The sequence below is a fragment of the Erithacus rubecula genome (genome assembly GCF_903797595.1).
Source record: "Erithacus rubecula genome assembly, chromosome: 4".
Classification (NCBI taxonomy): domain Eukaryota; kingdom Metazoa; phylum Chordata; class Aves; order Passeriformes; family Muscicapidae; genus Erithacus; species Erithacus rubecula.
In genome coordinates, this window is record NC_136686.1 from 21,779,541 (window position 1) to 21,795,443 (window position 15,903).

The following is a 15,903-nucleotide window of genomic DNA, read 5'->3' on the forward strand; positions in this document are numbered from 1 at the left end:
CCAAAGAGGTGGTGCCTTGGTGGAGCTGAAAATGAGCCCAAAAGAGCAGCCCTGACCCTTAGTGACAGAACCAGCAGAACACTGGGCTGTGCTAACCTTCTTCTGCTCTTATTCTGTCTCATTTTGATTGAGGGTGGAGGGGAATGTGGAGGTTAACAGAGGAGCTGTTTGCATTGTAATATTAATACAGATGAATATTTATACAGATGAAATATGACATTTAAGCTTGAAGGCCTTTGCAGTCTCTCTGAGGTACTTCCTTCAAGAAGGAGAAAGCAGCTTTACTACTTCTCTCTGGCTGCTTTACAATCCTGTCTCATTTGGACTGTCCCTTCTTGCACTCTCCCCCATGTGTCTCCAGAGACAAGGGCAGAGGAGGAGATGAGACTATGGAGTGAGGAACTGGAGGAGAGAGGGAGCAAAACACATTAAAGAGAGAGGGAGGAACACAGACAAATAGTTGTGCTCTGCAGGAAGAAGACAGTGTTGGGTAATTGTGTTTTACTTTGACAGAACATATCACATGCTGTAAAAGGTGAATTAATACCAGCAGTAATAAACATAAATGACCTGCAAATTACAATAGTAGGTACGGGTTTGCCCTCAGGTAAATACCTTAGTTCTTTTATGCATTTTGACTTTGATTTTGAGCATACAGTAGGCACATCATATTCTCAAACAGCCCAAGCACCCTGGCTAAATTTGTGGCTGTATCAGGGATTACTGTTAAATTCAGTCTGGGTTTATTTGCAAAGAATGGAATGTTCGGTCATAGAAGTTTTGCATAATTTTGCATGATAACGTCTAAAAAGCTGTAGGCAAGAGTATATTCAGTCAGTGAACTCATCTGATCAGTGCAATTCCACGACTGTTATTTTCTGTGGAGATTTTTCACTGTCAGAACATACCTCCTTTAGCAGAATTAAGGCTTCTGTAACTTCCATAAACTATTCACTGAGAGGCTAAATGCAACTGCACATGCTCAGAAAATAAAGGGGATAAATATGAGCTTGAGTGCATTCATTAAGTTATTTAGTAGTGGTTCTTTCTATTGGTCTATAAAATTGACCAGAATGGTTGGTCAAAGGTAGCATAATGAACTTTAACCAGAAAAAAAAAAAAAAAAAGTTGCATTAAATGTAAGAAAGTGAAAGGAGTATTTTGCAAACAGGCTATTAAAACAAGAGGTCACACATAAGAGTGGAAATGTAGCTGTATAAGCCTGAATGCTAGTACTTATATCATCAGTATATGGAAGCATGTATTTTCAGTTTTTGTCAGTCATGAGTCATTTTATCATGTATCAGCTTTTTCTTTTCTTGGCATTGATCACTTTTGCATTCCTTCTGCTATGGTAGTGGTATATTTTACCTGGGTCCTTGCTTTCAGGACATTTCCTATAAGTAACTTTTAATGAATGTCAAATTGATTTCCAGAGCATGGTCCCTGGGGAATTTCTGTACAGAAAATCTGAATATGGCTATGTATGGAATTTGCTCCCTGATTAGAAGCTACAAGTAAAAATGTTAAGATAAAACTGCCCATGTTCAGGCTACCAGAGCTTTAAATTACAGCAATAGCTTCACGTGGAGCTATTTGGCAGTAGCAGCTTTCTGTTAAGCATCCTGCTCCCTCTGAAACACAGATTATTAGTATTTATGAATTCCAGCATGCTATGGGCCTCTTTTGCAGAATAATGTGGAATCTGCCATCATCTGATAGTCCTTTGCTGTCACAATTAAATGGGGCTGTTTAATTGCTTAATTGGAAATTTTTGGTGAATAATATTTTTGCTATAGGAGTCTCCACTTTTTAATTCAACTCTTCTCCAGTTCTTTATTGACCTTCCCTCTATTTGTCTTCTAAGTTAGTAAAGTTTCCTCTGACATTGTACTCAGAAAGGAAAGAAAATCATTAGGATTAAGGATTTTATTCTCTTTCCCAGGCTGCAGCTCTTTGATGCTGTTACATGTTTTGTGATTCCCCCTTAAAGTATTTCCTCTGCAGTCAGATGTTCTCCAAGGCATTTGATAATTTTAGATCATCTACCAGAAATGTCAGTTTTAGACCCAAGGCCTGTAACCCTCCAAGTATTTTGTGTAAAGCCAAGTAAAGATATCTTTATATAAAGGGGCAAAATTTGTAGCTCTTAAATTGAATGTATCCTTCCCTTTGAATCTAGCATGCTCAAAAGACCCAGATTTAATGATGGGTTGGGACAAAAGCTGTACCTAGTGCAGCTCAGTAGAAGCAAGGCAGTGAAATGAAGCAGTCAGTCCTGAGGACTCAAGGTTTGTAGGAGCAGTGCTTTGGATTGGGTTTGCTCTAATGGGCAAATTGCCTTTTGCAGTTGGAGCATCACTGGGTGACCTCTGGGAAAATATATTCCCACTCTGTCCATTGTGCACTCACAGATGACACCACAGAACATGAGCACAAGCATGATCTGTGAGTATGATCTGGAGAAAAACCTTGTAAACAGACTACTTAAATCCAAACTAAAATGATAATCTAAGAGCATCACGGCTGCTTTGTTTGTGAAATGTATCAAGTGAATCAAATTACTGACAGTATGCACACAGCTCTGGCTGGCATTAGTGGAAGGAAGCAAGAAAAGGGATAAAAGAGCTCACATTTAGATGCATCTGTGTCTGACTGTTGTTCAGCACGAGTGAAGTATGCAAAATTGGTGCCCAAAATGCCTTGATTCAACATATTCCTAGAGCTTCCTCTTTTCAGTGCCCTGCTATTGCCCAGAGTAAGCCATGTGTTTCTTTTTTCTCTACACTCTCCTTTTAAAAACAGGCTTCATTCCTGCATTTCTTACTAAAGTCCTGGAGCATACTCTGTATTGGATCAATAACACTAATTCAAGACCTTATTTACTAACTGCTACTCAGCAAATCCCCTCTTATAGATTTGTCTTTAAGAGCTTTGTAGAATCACCAGATCACGTAGACATTCATGACAGCTTCTTCAGAATAAGTATTCTGCATTTTCCCAGAGGAGCAGAACAAAGAAAATAGCACCGAAACACCAGAAAGTTTACATGCATGTTAATTATCCTTAAGCCAATCACTTTTGCTTGGTCAGGTAGGGAGGTATTGCTTGTTTCAAAGCACCCCCTTGTGCAGGCAGTCAGTAAGACAAGTTCTACAAGAAGCTTCTGGCTCCCTGACACCTTGATCCCTGGGTCAAGATCTGCATTTTCCAAGTCTCCCACACTGCTTCATCTGCTGCAGAGGTCTTTTGTTCAGTAGTTTATGTCCAGAAACCTCCTGAGATTTCAAACTACTGAGCCTGATCAAACTGGTATAATATGGGTGTAGGTAGTCTTCAAACTGTAGGTTCTCACTGTTGTCCACTGGTAAAATAGAATTATTTGAAAATCTGGTATAAGCATGGGTTAAGTCCAGCTGAAATTAGTCAGTATGAATCTTCAAAATGAGCCACTGCCAAACCAGAAATTTTTGATAAGATTTTGTTGATGTTTATAGATACTAGTCACTGGTGGTAAACACCAGCCTGCAAAATAAAAGCTTGCAGATTTGAGACTTCCAAAGTGGCTAGTGACTTCATTCTGCCCACCTGGAGATGACTTTATAGAAAAGTAGCTTTTGAAACCTTATCTTTTTCTGAATTTAAGGCTCCTCTGGCAGCATCATAAGTTGGGGAGCACAGGTAGAAAAATTATAAAAGTCTTTAGTAATTCTGGAAAATGTTGTCAATATTATGTAAAATTATTAAAATTTTCAAATATTTGTATCATCCTTTTGAAAGGAAGCAAACATCTCTTCCAAGTCAATGATCACTGTATGTTTCACTTGTTTTAAATCTATTATTTACATCCATTGATTGGGCAAATTCTGTCAACAACAGTGTTCAAATAACCCATTTCCTTGACAGAGATAGTCTACTTCTATTGGGAAAAATAATCCATTTCTTTTCTTTTTTTCAAGCTTGAATTTTGCAGTGGTTTTGTAAATGTTCAGATTTTGCAGCACCCCAATTTTTTTACTTTAGTGTTTAATTAAAAAAAAAAAAAAGGAAGCATATTTTCTCTGAAGACATAAATAAGGAATTCTGCATAACTCTTGGTGTCTCAGATATTAATTCAATGATCATTTAATTGCATCACAAGAGCTATTGGTTGAAATTAAATTACAAACAGATGAGAGCAGACAACACGTTGTAAAAAAGAAGCTGAGGTATGTGCAAGTGTTTTAAATGTTCCCCAAGGTACCCTACATTGTTCAGGCTCCACAGAACCAAGGCAGCAGTGCCAGAATGCCACTTTCAGCACAAAGGCACCTGAATTCACTACCTACACAAGCTTTTTCATCTGCAGGATGCATTTGTACTTACCCTATTAATGCCTACGCTCCTTGTCTCCTCAACCCATTGATTCTCACAGTTTACCTGTACTCAATGTTCCTCTTCTCTTACCTCACAGAGTGGCATCCTGCTGGCAAAAACACATCCCATGTTCTTGCTGCTCCCCATATTCATGTTTCAGGCCCTGCTGACAAATCAGTGAAATAAAAAGCTGATAAATTTGGGCACATCATTCATTTCATTTTGGCATAACTCCTGTGGATTATCTTAGATACAGTGTTATGTAAATGCTGTTTCAGGTGCTGAGTGTCTAACAGACTAAGTACACATGTGTAGTTCAGAATTTGAGTAGAGCACGTAGTAAAGGAGTCAGTTGTGCTACTAAATGGTACTACATCAAATTTGAAGACAAAATTAAATACTAATGCATGAAATACAGATTTTAAATTGTACTAAGTGCAGATCTAATGCACCTTTAACTGCAGAATTGCTGCTGCTGACTTCATAAAATACATCCCATAAACAGCTGTTAATCTGTTCAGCATTTGTCTCCTACCACTCATTTGTTTTGTAATCAGTTCTCATTTGTTCTACATATGGTACAGCTTTCCTTTTATAGCAGCTGCATTTAATGAACAATTGGAGGCACAAAAATATTACAGAAATTATTATTTAACTCTTCTCCTGCCTTTTTATCTGTTATTAGGGTTGTTTGAATAAAAGTTAGAAAATAAGTTTATTAAATATGTAATAAGGAAGGTGTAGATGCTCTGTCAGTTTCCTGAACTGGTAATTTGTAGTGGAAGTTCCAGTGACTATGCTTTGCACTCCTCTTAGCTCCTTTAGGCAATTAATTTTCTCTATTTATACTGTCCATTCCCTTTTGTGATTCACTGACGTCAACATGTCAAATTTGATTCACTTTTTGGCTTTGCCTTGTAGCTCTGTGTCATATTAGAGACCTTTAGGTAATGCACTTAGTATCTTGCAGACCAACTGAGTGCATTTCAAGATTTAGAAAACGCCAGTTTATAAAATTTAAAATTTTGTCAGGTGTTCTGCTTAAATGTGGGAATTAGTGGTTATTAAAGCTGATTTGTGTGAAGATAATTGCCTTCTGGAGTACTTGTGTTTAAGTGTCATCTTAATTTTTTGTCCAAAAATTCTGATCTTAAACAAGAACATTTTATGCTAGTAAGTGTTCTCTCTTATTTATTCATGCTTCAGCCGTGTCCTGCATCCTGAACTTAACGAAAAAATGTAACACAATCTTTTGTTTATAGGAGAGTATAGGTGAGAATATAGCTGTGAGCTGAAACTTTGCTAGTGTTAAGGGCATGATGCCAAATAGGGCAAGTGCCTGTGGATTGGACAGCCCTTTGTCCTTGGTCAGTCTTCACTGGTGACCTTGACCTGCAGCTATTGCGAGGAATCTGCAAATCTGTCAAGTGCAGCAGTGGGCAGAGGAAAAGGGCTGTTCATTAGAACTGACTGCTTGGATCAGATACTGTTCCAGAAAAGGGAAATTTCCAGTCAGTTCCACCCGATTCAGCCACAATGCCAGGTGGGTTGGAGAGATGATTAAAGAAAGAAATGAGTAATTGCTTAAATGTGCCGAGCATTTTACAAATTGCACAGTGTAAATATTTTAGATATACTGTTTTCAGATGGTTGATGGATCAAAATAGCTGCAAGTGAGTTTGATACGTGTCACCAGCCTTGTATATAGATAGATGTGTTAAATTGGTATTGTATGGGCAAATGCTCAGTTGGGAGAAATATATAAATGATAATAGGATATTTCAGAAAGGATGGCAGGTATTTCTGCAAGGCATTTTCATTGAAAAAGGCTTAGCTGTGGGAGAAGTGTGCTTGCTTCTAAATTTAACCCTACTAACAGTTTACCACCTTCTTTTTGTGTGTGTCTTTTTCTCTTCCAGTGCCACCTTGGGCCTTAATAGCCATAGCCATAGTTGCAGTCCTATTAATCCTCACCTGCTGCTTTTGTCTCTGTAAGAAATGCTTGTTCAAAAAGAAGAACAAGAAGAAGGGAAAGGAGAAGGGAGGGAAGAATGCTATTAACATGAAAGATGTTAAAGATTTAGGGAAAAGCATGAAAGACCAGGTAAAGTACCTCTCTGTTTCTTGAACTTTTGGGTCGCGTTTGAAGGTTGCTGTTTGATGTGTCTAGAAAAAGCTGTGCTTGTTGTCTCAGTAGTGGATGAGTAAAGAATGGACTGATTGACAGCATCTTCTCAATGGTATCAAAAGGGATGAACCTGGGTGTGGCATCACTGGTGAAGAAGCCAGCCAATTACCCTGCTCTGCTACAGAAACGTGAGCAGGCATATAATGAACTTCTCCTTAAGGGACAAGTTTATCAAGGGTATCCTGCTTGCTTCAAAAATGGAGCAGCTGTGTGCAATTTTCACCATACTTTTTTTAAAGACCCAGTACGGTGTTTGTATATCTTACTAACAGTATTTCTGAGATTACATGATAAAGAAAAGTAGTTGAGAACTCTAAATTTCTTTTTACACAAAAGTTCAGCTGAGAAGGAAATAATAGTATAGAGGCAAAAATGAGGGTCAGAAACAAGAGGAAATAATGAAAAAGGAAAACCACAGGGCCATTGAACACAGCAATGTTTAGAGAATTTATTTTGTGCTAGAGAGGAGAAGATTAAAGATAATTGGCCATAATTGGAACTGTAGGTCAGCTGAGTAACTTGGAGAAGAAGATTAGTATAACGCCCTTTGAGAACAGCATCATTTTCAGGAGGCCAGAAAAGCTTGTCCTTCAAATCTCCTTGGGGGAAGAGAAGCAGAGGTTGCAGGGCTTTATGCTAAGGCCCACAAACTTTACTCATACCTTTCTGAGTGGAAACAAAGTTTTTTATTCATGGGATTTTAGTACTGTTCTTCCTGGAGCAACCTGTGGGGAATAAGAAACAGAATGAGGAAATAAGCAAGTATCTATTTGTCCTGAAAGCTCACAGATTGCAAAAGTTAAGAAGATAAGGGGATTTTTTCAAAAAGGAACGACTGAAGAAATTTAGAGAACTGCTTTGCAAACCCCTGTAAGTAGGAGAAAGTAACTCTAAAGATATTGCATAGTCAAGTCTGTGTTCCCAAGACTCCTGGGAAAGTTGGGCTGGAGGAGTACAGGAGCAATTACCCAGTCAAAAAGAGAGAATAAAAGCACGTTCAGGAATAAGGATATGATTCCACAAGTTGGGATATAGCATAGAAGAAAGCTGAGCTCAAGGCAGGATGATCAGAAATACAAGTCAAAGCTGAGGACCTGAGGACTAGGGCCAACTGGTCAGGGACAAGATCCAAGAAAAGAATCTTAAAGCCAGCCAGTCTTAAGATTCCTGGAACAGGTTAGCATGCTTTTCCAGACATGTAGGATGTAGTAAGGGAAGAGCAAAATCAGGAGAGTGGATGAGGAAGCCTTGCAAGTCTGATGACCAGCTGCAATAGATGACATGAGAGGAGTCAGAACAGAGCTCAGGTAAGGGAAGGAAAATAATGGATAAGTGTAGAGCTATCCAAGCTATTTCCAGTTTCAGTTTCAAAGACAGGAGGACAAAGAGCAAATACTGGAGAGAGACACTTACATCCACACTGCAAGTGGAATACTTGCGATACATACTGCACTGCTGTGCAGTTTCAACTTTGGCTCTTCCTGGAGATACAATGCTTTGTGTGTCACATTGGTGTATTGGAATGTGTGACACCAACACAAGACAAATTCACACCTGAAAAAAACATTCTCCGTGCACAAAATCACTAATGTAGAAAGATTTGTGAGATTGAGCTCAAAAACATCAGAGCAGAGATTTTGCCTTCTCCCTTGAAGAAGATACTATTCTGCTGGTTTTTTTCCCTGTATGATGAATGTGAAACTAACTCCTTCTCTTAAAGTACTTTGATTTAGCATTCATCCCTATATTTGATTTATAGACTTTGTTCTGAGATATTAATATTAAGAAATTGTGGGATATTTCCTCTTCAATGTATGGAAAATCAGATCATCAGTTGTTGGCTTATCCTAGGCTACTGTTAGCTAGCTCCTCCCATTGAACCCAGAATAATTTGGAAGAACTGCTTTGAGTATGCTGATGGAAAAATTTCTTGAGAACTTTGTTATGTCCTGCTAATGATAACAAACCTAATACTTTGTCATAGGATAAATAATGTGCAATTTGTTGATTGATATTTATGTGGAATTTGTTTCATATCGTTGCAAGGCCTTTGTTGTATTTACAATGTATTATTAAGTGTTTTTAATTATATTCATTAGGACCTGGATAAATGACCATGGATTCTTGGAAAATAAGTATTTGAAATGCAAAATTACATTTTATTGAGTTCCATTTATATCTTTTTAATAGAAAAATTTGATAAAAAGTTGAATCCTGCATCTTTTGTCTACAAAGAGAACTCAGACTTTGAAATGTTGCACAGATACGTATTTTAAGATGATTCCATTCAAAATTCTTGGTGTAGTTATTTAAACCTACATTTGCCTGAATATTCTGAGATTTAACTAGAATGTTTTGTTTTGCAGAGTTAAACCTAAGGAGGGTAGATTCACAGTTGATGTAAATGTCAGACCTTTAATAAGTAGATCACCAACTCTCCAGCCACTTCTCCTCACTGTCTGGGATTTTAAATCTAGGCTAAAAGATTGTTAAATTAGCACCTTAAATTCATTTCCACCAGTATGACAGTGTACAGATTTGAAGTCCTTTGCATTCAGTAACTTTTGCACACTTGATTCCTAATGCAACATTTTGTCTGTAATTTTTTTCTGTATGACATGTTTTTTATTCTAACAGTTAATCTTGGCTTGCCAGCGCAGGTTTTAATAGACCTAGCTAAACTCAAGGCAATGCTAAATGTAGCATATTTCAGTTAAGAGAATTTAAGCACTTCAGTGGCATAAAACAGAAAGGGAAATAATAAGAATGCCCTTTAGCTCTTCAAAGAAGCAAATTGTTAAAAAACTAATTGAAGAAAAAGATGTAAATCTAATGCCATTATAAAGGGCAGCATACAGTAGTAATGTTGTCAAAAACTGAAAAAACATATTTCAGTCATTGTTAGGCCTGAACCTGCAAGTAAGTGCTAGTTACTTTTGCCTTCAACTAAGAGTGCATACAATAGCAGTTGCTAGTGACGTGGCATCTTGTAGGATCCTTGTTCCCTAGGAACATGAAGTTGAAACAGAGCCATTTGGTAAATTGAAAGCAACAGCTCCTGGAAATACAGTTTTTATCTTAGTATGGATTTTTTGTGGCAGAGAACTTCTGAACTACTTTTATTCATGCCCATCCATGCCAATTCATTATAGAGCCATGTAACTTGGCATAGTTGAAGATCCTTTGACATAGAAACAGCTCAAAAAGTCACATATGATAGTGAGATGTTACAGAAAGGGGAATAAATTTTTGGTCTCTTATTTATGCTTCAAGATCCACTTCCTGAAACACAACTTCAAATGAGAAACTGTCTTTATATGAAGATTATCAAAAAATGTAGCTGAGGTAGAATGGGAGACGAGTTAAAAAAATGTTAGGTTTTCAGTCTTGAGACCCATTTCCATTGCAGGCAAGGCTTACTTTTTCAATTCGAGCATACAGCTCTACCAAGGGCCACCAGGAGGATTAGATTCCTTTTAGACAAGCAAAACTATTAACAAATGTACACCTGTAAAAAAGGTCATTTCTCCATGTTTTTTACTAATGTTTGTGTGTGGATGTTTTAATTTTTATTTCTTCCTCCTCTGTCCTCCTTGTCAATGTTGTGTCTCATGACTGTTCTGGATTGTCACTTGCGGTAGGTTTATTTTGCTATTTGGACGCACCTAGACTTAAGCTCTCATGCATAGTCTCCTGAAGCTCTGTCTCCTTAGCAGAGATGGACATGTAGAAGCTTTGATACACACATCAAGAGGCTGAACTAAATTGATTGGGTATTTTTTGGTTGGATATATACTTGGGGGGAAGGCTGGAGGAGGGTGGAAGAAAAGAGGTTGTTATTCTTTCTATAGTTAAAATATTGAATCAAACTGTACCAGAAAGTACAAGTTTAAAATTGATCAGTACATAAAAATAACTTGCTAATTATATTTTCTTTTTGTATAAATGTCACCATATCAAAAGTAGACAGAAGCAGTGTGTATTTTTGATGTCTTAGGTTTCTAAGTGTTGCTAAGATAACTGCTACCTCATGAAACTTGCTGTCGGCTCTCACTTCATCTCAGTACAGTGCTCAGGCGTTAAATTCTTAGTGTTCCAAAGCTTTTGAAGTGGTCTTAGTACAGATTGCTGTTGGTGCAACCTTGTGACAGCTGGCACTAGTATTTTCATGAAATCTTCACATCATGGTTTTCATTTTCGTAACTTTCAATCTCTACTAATGCCCCTGGTGGCTCCCACTACCTTTTTTTCTTTGAAGGGGCAAAGAAGGCCCTGAAGACTCTTTCAGAGATGGTGTAATAGCTTCAGATTTATTATGTCTGGATTTAATACATTGGTAAAGCAAAATTCTTGATTAAGCTCAGCCTGTGGGCAAAGCAAAATAATAGGTATAATCATTTCAGTCATGACCAGCAGCACTGAGAACTTACTAAAATTTAGCCTTATTACTTGGAGAATAATTGTTGTGGTCTGAACATTTTATTAGGTCACAAAGCATTTATAGAAAAGGAGATTTAATAGTTCAGCCCTTTCTCATTGCATCAGGCTAAAGCCCTGTAACTAGGAAAGAATTTTGGCTTACAAAAAGTATGTGTGCTAGGTGAAACAGGAGATTTGATATTAGTTTTATGTTCTGTAGCCTGGAGTATGAGTAGCATATTCCTGGCTCTGCTACTGACTTGCTGTGTCCTTCAGTCAGCCACCTGACTTCTCTGTATGTTTGTTTTTCCTTTTACATTGGGGTTATGTACTAACTTAATCAGAATATTCTGATTAATGTTGCTGTCTGAATAGCAGGTGTTATAAAGTGACATGACAGTGAGCTGCAATTGCACCCAGCTGAACTTCAATATACAATGTTTTTTTAGACCGATTCACCTTATGATTCTAGCTGTTGATCATCCAACACCTTTGCCCTCATGTAGACAAAATACTGAAGGAAAAAGCTTTTTAATGTTAGATGCCCTGAAATATTTCGAAGTAGAGTGCATTGACCTGGCAGCATGAAGACAATAGCCCAGATGATGTCAGGATAATCCACACTGACATCTAGAGAGCCTGAATTTCATTTGAAGCAGCTCAAGCCTTTATTGCCAGAAAAAAATCCAAGAGGAACTTTCTGAGGGACAGGAGCTCTGTTGCTGGCAGTGGTCTTTTCTTCTGCTATATTTGGTTACATGCTTGTTTTCCCAGTTGAATGCCTAGAGAATAGTGAGTGTGTTTATTCCACAGTGCTACCTGTCTTGGTATCAGCATGCCACTTTCCATTTGTTGTAATCTTCAGCCCATGGTGGTGGTAATGTTTGCTGTGGCTTATCCATGATGCAATGAGACATCCCAGTTCACACTCGGAAAGATGACGTGCTGCAGAGCCACTGGGTGAAGAGGGTTAGTCACAAACAGTGGGGACGAGTCTCCTTAGAAAACAAGCCAAATTAGCTTACTGTGGCAGCCCCAAGGGATTGACTGAGTCCTGTTGTTACATTAATTCAGTCTCAGCTTTGACCAGTTGTCCTGCTTTTTCACCTGCCTCAGATGTGCAATGTGCAGAAAACTTCATGGAAAATGTGAATAACATTTATGAAGATAAAATGTTATAGATGAGTGTTTGTGTTCTGCAAATAGGTTTTCTGTAAAACTATTTGAAATTTAGATTTATATTAGACTTCAGAAGTCTGAGAATATGGCAGCAGTAGTTGTGAGACACAAGGCTGAGCTTATTTGCATTCCTGTCTCTTCTTCTCAGTCACTCCCAAGAAAACACGGGAGCTTGTTTTGCATTCTTCCTGAATTTGTTTTCCTCCTTTGTTAAACTATTTTTTTATGTAATTAATTTGTAACTTCTCTTGTAAACTACTGTACTGTTAGAGTGATACAAAGATGCAGATCCTACTCATTCTTTTAAATATCTTATTTTCTCTATTGAAGGTCTTACCACTGGAAGCTTCTATCCACAAGAATGTTTTGTGTATTTCTTGATTAACAGACCAAATTTTGAGTTCTTTATTCAGGACCAGAGTCTGCAAGTTCCTAATGGAGTGACATTTAGGAAGTATGCAATTAGTACTTAATTTAAGTGACTTGAATCAGACTCTCAAGACATTTACCTATATCCACAGACTGTATGGAGAGCTAAACTCCTACACTGTGTCTGAAATTAGTGGGTATGCATAATCTACAAGAACAGCAGTTCATATTAATGAGGTATTCATTTTTTAAAAAAATAAAACTAAATATTTGGAAATATTTAATTATTTTCTTTTTAAGCAAGGGTATTTACTCTTTACAAATTGATAAATAGTAAATATGGGTAGCAAACAGCCATCAAACATGAGAATATCAGGCACTTCATAAAGTCCAATTTAGAAGATGGTCAGAGGACTATCTTATCTCTTTTTAAGAAGCTAAGCCAGTAGAACAGGTCTGTGCCAACTTTTTCTCCACAGTTCAAAGTGACACTCAGTAAATCATGTCTGGCTATATTTAGGTTAATTTTCACTATCATATACACATAGTCCCAATTATATAGTATGACAGATTTTTCAAATAGTAATAAATGTAGTACTCTGAGTGGTCCTCCCAGGTCAAGGAGCCAGCTCTGTCCCAAAGCATGCTTCCATCTGGCCTGCTGCCATTCATCTGGAGAGGATGAAGAGCAATTGATGGAGCAGCATGCACTGGCCAGGCAGCCTGAAGCTGCCTCCCACTCGCAGCCTGCTGCTGGGTGCAGGCAGGAGCTGCCAGCCATATGGCAGAGGGGGAGAGCAGGCAGTGTGCCTGCAGGAGAGCTCTGCTTCTAGTGCACACACATGGGTCCTGCTTCCAAAGCACAGCCCTGGCCCACAGGATGAACTTCCAGAACAGGCTCCCAGGTCAGATTCATCTTTGTTCAGTCTATAAACACTGGCTATAAAACGTCAAAACCAGGTTTGTTTCTGAGCTTAACAGCTCCAATTTAAATGAATATTTTACACTGAACACCTACTGCATCTTCTGTATTTTTCTGTTGCACCAGATTAAGTTGGTATTTTAGTACCCAAACAATTCAGCAAGCTCTTAAGCTGAATAGGATGACCTCATGTCACAGAGCTCCTAAAGAAAGAAAACCTTTTGAATAACCCAACCAAGACCATTTAAAAGCTGGAAAACAAGCAAGGAAGTAATCAAGCAAGTCAAGGCATCGCACGCTGAACCCAGCAGGGTTTTTCTCATTGTGTGCATCAGTGTGGTCCACTGCTGGTATGTGAGGCCAACATTCTTACAGCAGTAATGGCAAAGTAGATTTCACAATGACCAAAGCCTGGCGCAGCCACTGGAAACCCAGGCACAACATGCTCTTTAAATTAATTCATGGAGAGAAAGCAGATGCTGAATGAATGAGACGTTGCCTTTCCTTCTGGGGGACTCTGATAGAGAACATGTTACAATTGCAGGCTTCTCTGCTTTGTGATAGGGAACCAGACAGGAATTTCTAAAGGCTTTTGTTTTCCCTTAGAATATAAATTGGCCTGATGAGAATTATGATGTTCTTGAATGGGAAAGATATTGATAAGAAGTGCACCACAATTAGTGGAAAAGCAGTCATTTCTAGCTGTGGAGGAAAAATTGCCTTTCCAATAAATTCACTGTTGGACATGGCACAGAATATTCTTGTTACAAAATCTTACTTGTTGGTTTTTTTTTTCAACTCACCAGGCATTACAGGCATCATTCAAACATTAAAACAATATTTACTTCACCATTCCAAAAGAAATTATGGAGGAGAGGTAGAGATGGAAATCAGGAGAGCAGCATGCACCATGCAGCAAACAAATTTATAGGCTGCAGTCAGTGTTTTGGTTTGCTTCTCAATGTCTCTCCTTCTTGCTTAATGGTAACTTCTTTCCTTAAAAGTGAGGCTGTAGGCTACCCCATGAGCAGAAGGAACCCTAAAAACTCTGTTAATGAAGGCCTTTATATACAAAAGTGAAAGACAACTTTGCATTTTAAATGGTTTGCAACATAAACTAGTCTTTAACAAGACATGACTCAGTCATGATTGTGACCTCTGCCTCTCAGTACAGAGGCAAGCAAGTCCACTTGCTCCCCCAGCAGCTTTGTGACAGGAGTCTCCTACCACTTTGCTTTCCTGAAGCTTCTGCACATGTGGAATCTGGAGGCAGCCAGCAGAGCAACTGCCACTTCAGACCCTCTCATTTTCTATACATAGTTTAGGGAGGGATTAAAGTTGTTTTAAGCCCCAGAATCTGTTTTGTGGCTTGTGGTTGATAGTAGTGGGGCAAAGCTAGTGACAAGGTGTAGGGGTTTTGGCAGAAGTGAGCTGAAAGCAGGGGATGTTTGCAGTGTCAGGACACAGTGTCACTGGAGAGGGGCTTTTGTCAGCTAGGGCAATGAGAGGGAGAAAAAACCCCAGGAAGTACAATCCCACTACAGGGTGTGGAGCTTCAAAAGAATTGAAAATTAAGCATTTTCTTCAACAACTCAGAAGAAAGAGGAGGCTGCAAAACCACTCTTAATAACATTATGGAAGTGAAAATGCAACCAGCAGATTGAGCAGTGAATCTCAAATTGCTGTAATTTAGCCCTTTTTGTTGTAAGAATCACTGCAGAGTAGTGGTTCTGATTTCAGTAGACACAGATGTATCACCTTGAAATGTTTGTACTGGATTAACACTTTCTTGGTACATTCCTACACCTGCTTACTTATAAGCCTATTTATCAGATACTTATACACATTTGAGGGTACATAGATGTTTCACTGTTGTGTGTTTCTCTACATGTAATGCAGAAACTGCTTGAGTAAAATTCATGGTCATCTCAAATTAGAAATGATAAATCCAGTTTCCAGCACAATGAAATTATGCATTTTGATTTTGCATATTTCACAGAAAAAGCATTTAAAATGTCATGAAGCTAAAGAAAATGTTAGAGAAGATAAGGCTTACATTCCTCTGCATCTAAATCTAGTCTTTCTGGGTATGGTTTATTAGTTGAAAAGGCTTAATGGAGAAGCTTGCTTATAATTAAAAATATTTTATTGTTTATAAAACAAATAAAATATAGGTGCTTATTTTAATTGATTGTAGCAATGCAGCAGTAAGATTCAATACAGTGTGATGCAGTATGCTATAAATTGAGGGATGTAGTAGTATTCCATTAAATATTGATCTTTCTGAGAATCTCAATACAAAATTAAAATCCCTGTGGGGTGTTTCAAGTACATTGAAGCAAACCAATTCCTCTTCCTTTTTGGAACTCAGCAGCTAAATCAAGCATGAGAAAGCTTGGTGCTTCTTTTGATTCAGCTTCTTTCTGAAGCATTAGCCTCTAGTTTGAAAGCAAATTCCTCCCTTAACTGT

At 38.1% G+C, this 15,903-nt stretch overlaps 1 protein-coding gene across 5 annotated transcripts in view; it reads left to right on the forward strand.

Moving 5' to 3' along the window:
* The window catches only part of SYT1 (synaptotagmin 1), a 333,925-nt gene that overhangs the window by 239,775 nt on the left and 78,247 nt on the right, over positions 1-15,903 (forward strand). For all 5 annotated transcript variants that reach the window (XM_079303847.1, XM_079303846.1, XM_079303850.1 and 2 more), the window contains one exon: positions 6,276-6,460. In XM_079303847.1, the coding sequence (XP_079159973.1) occupies positions 6,276-6,460 (185 nt within the window). The remainder of the gene's footprint in view (positions 1-6,275; positions 6,461-15,903) is intronic.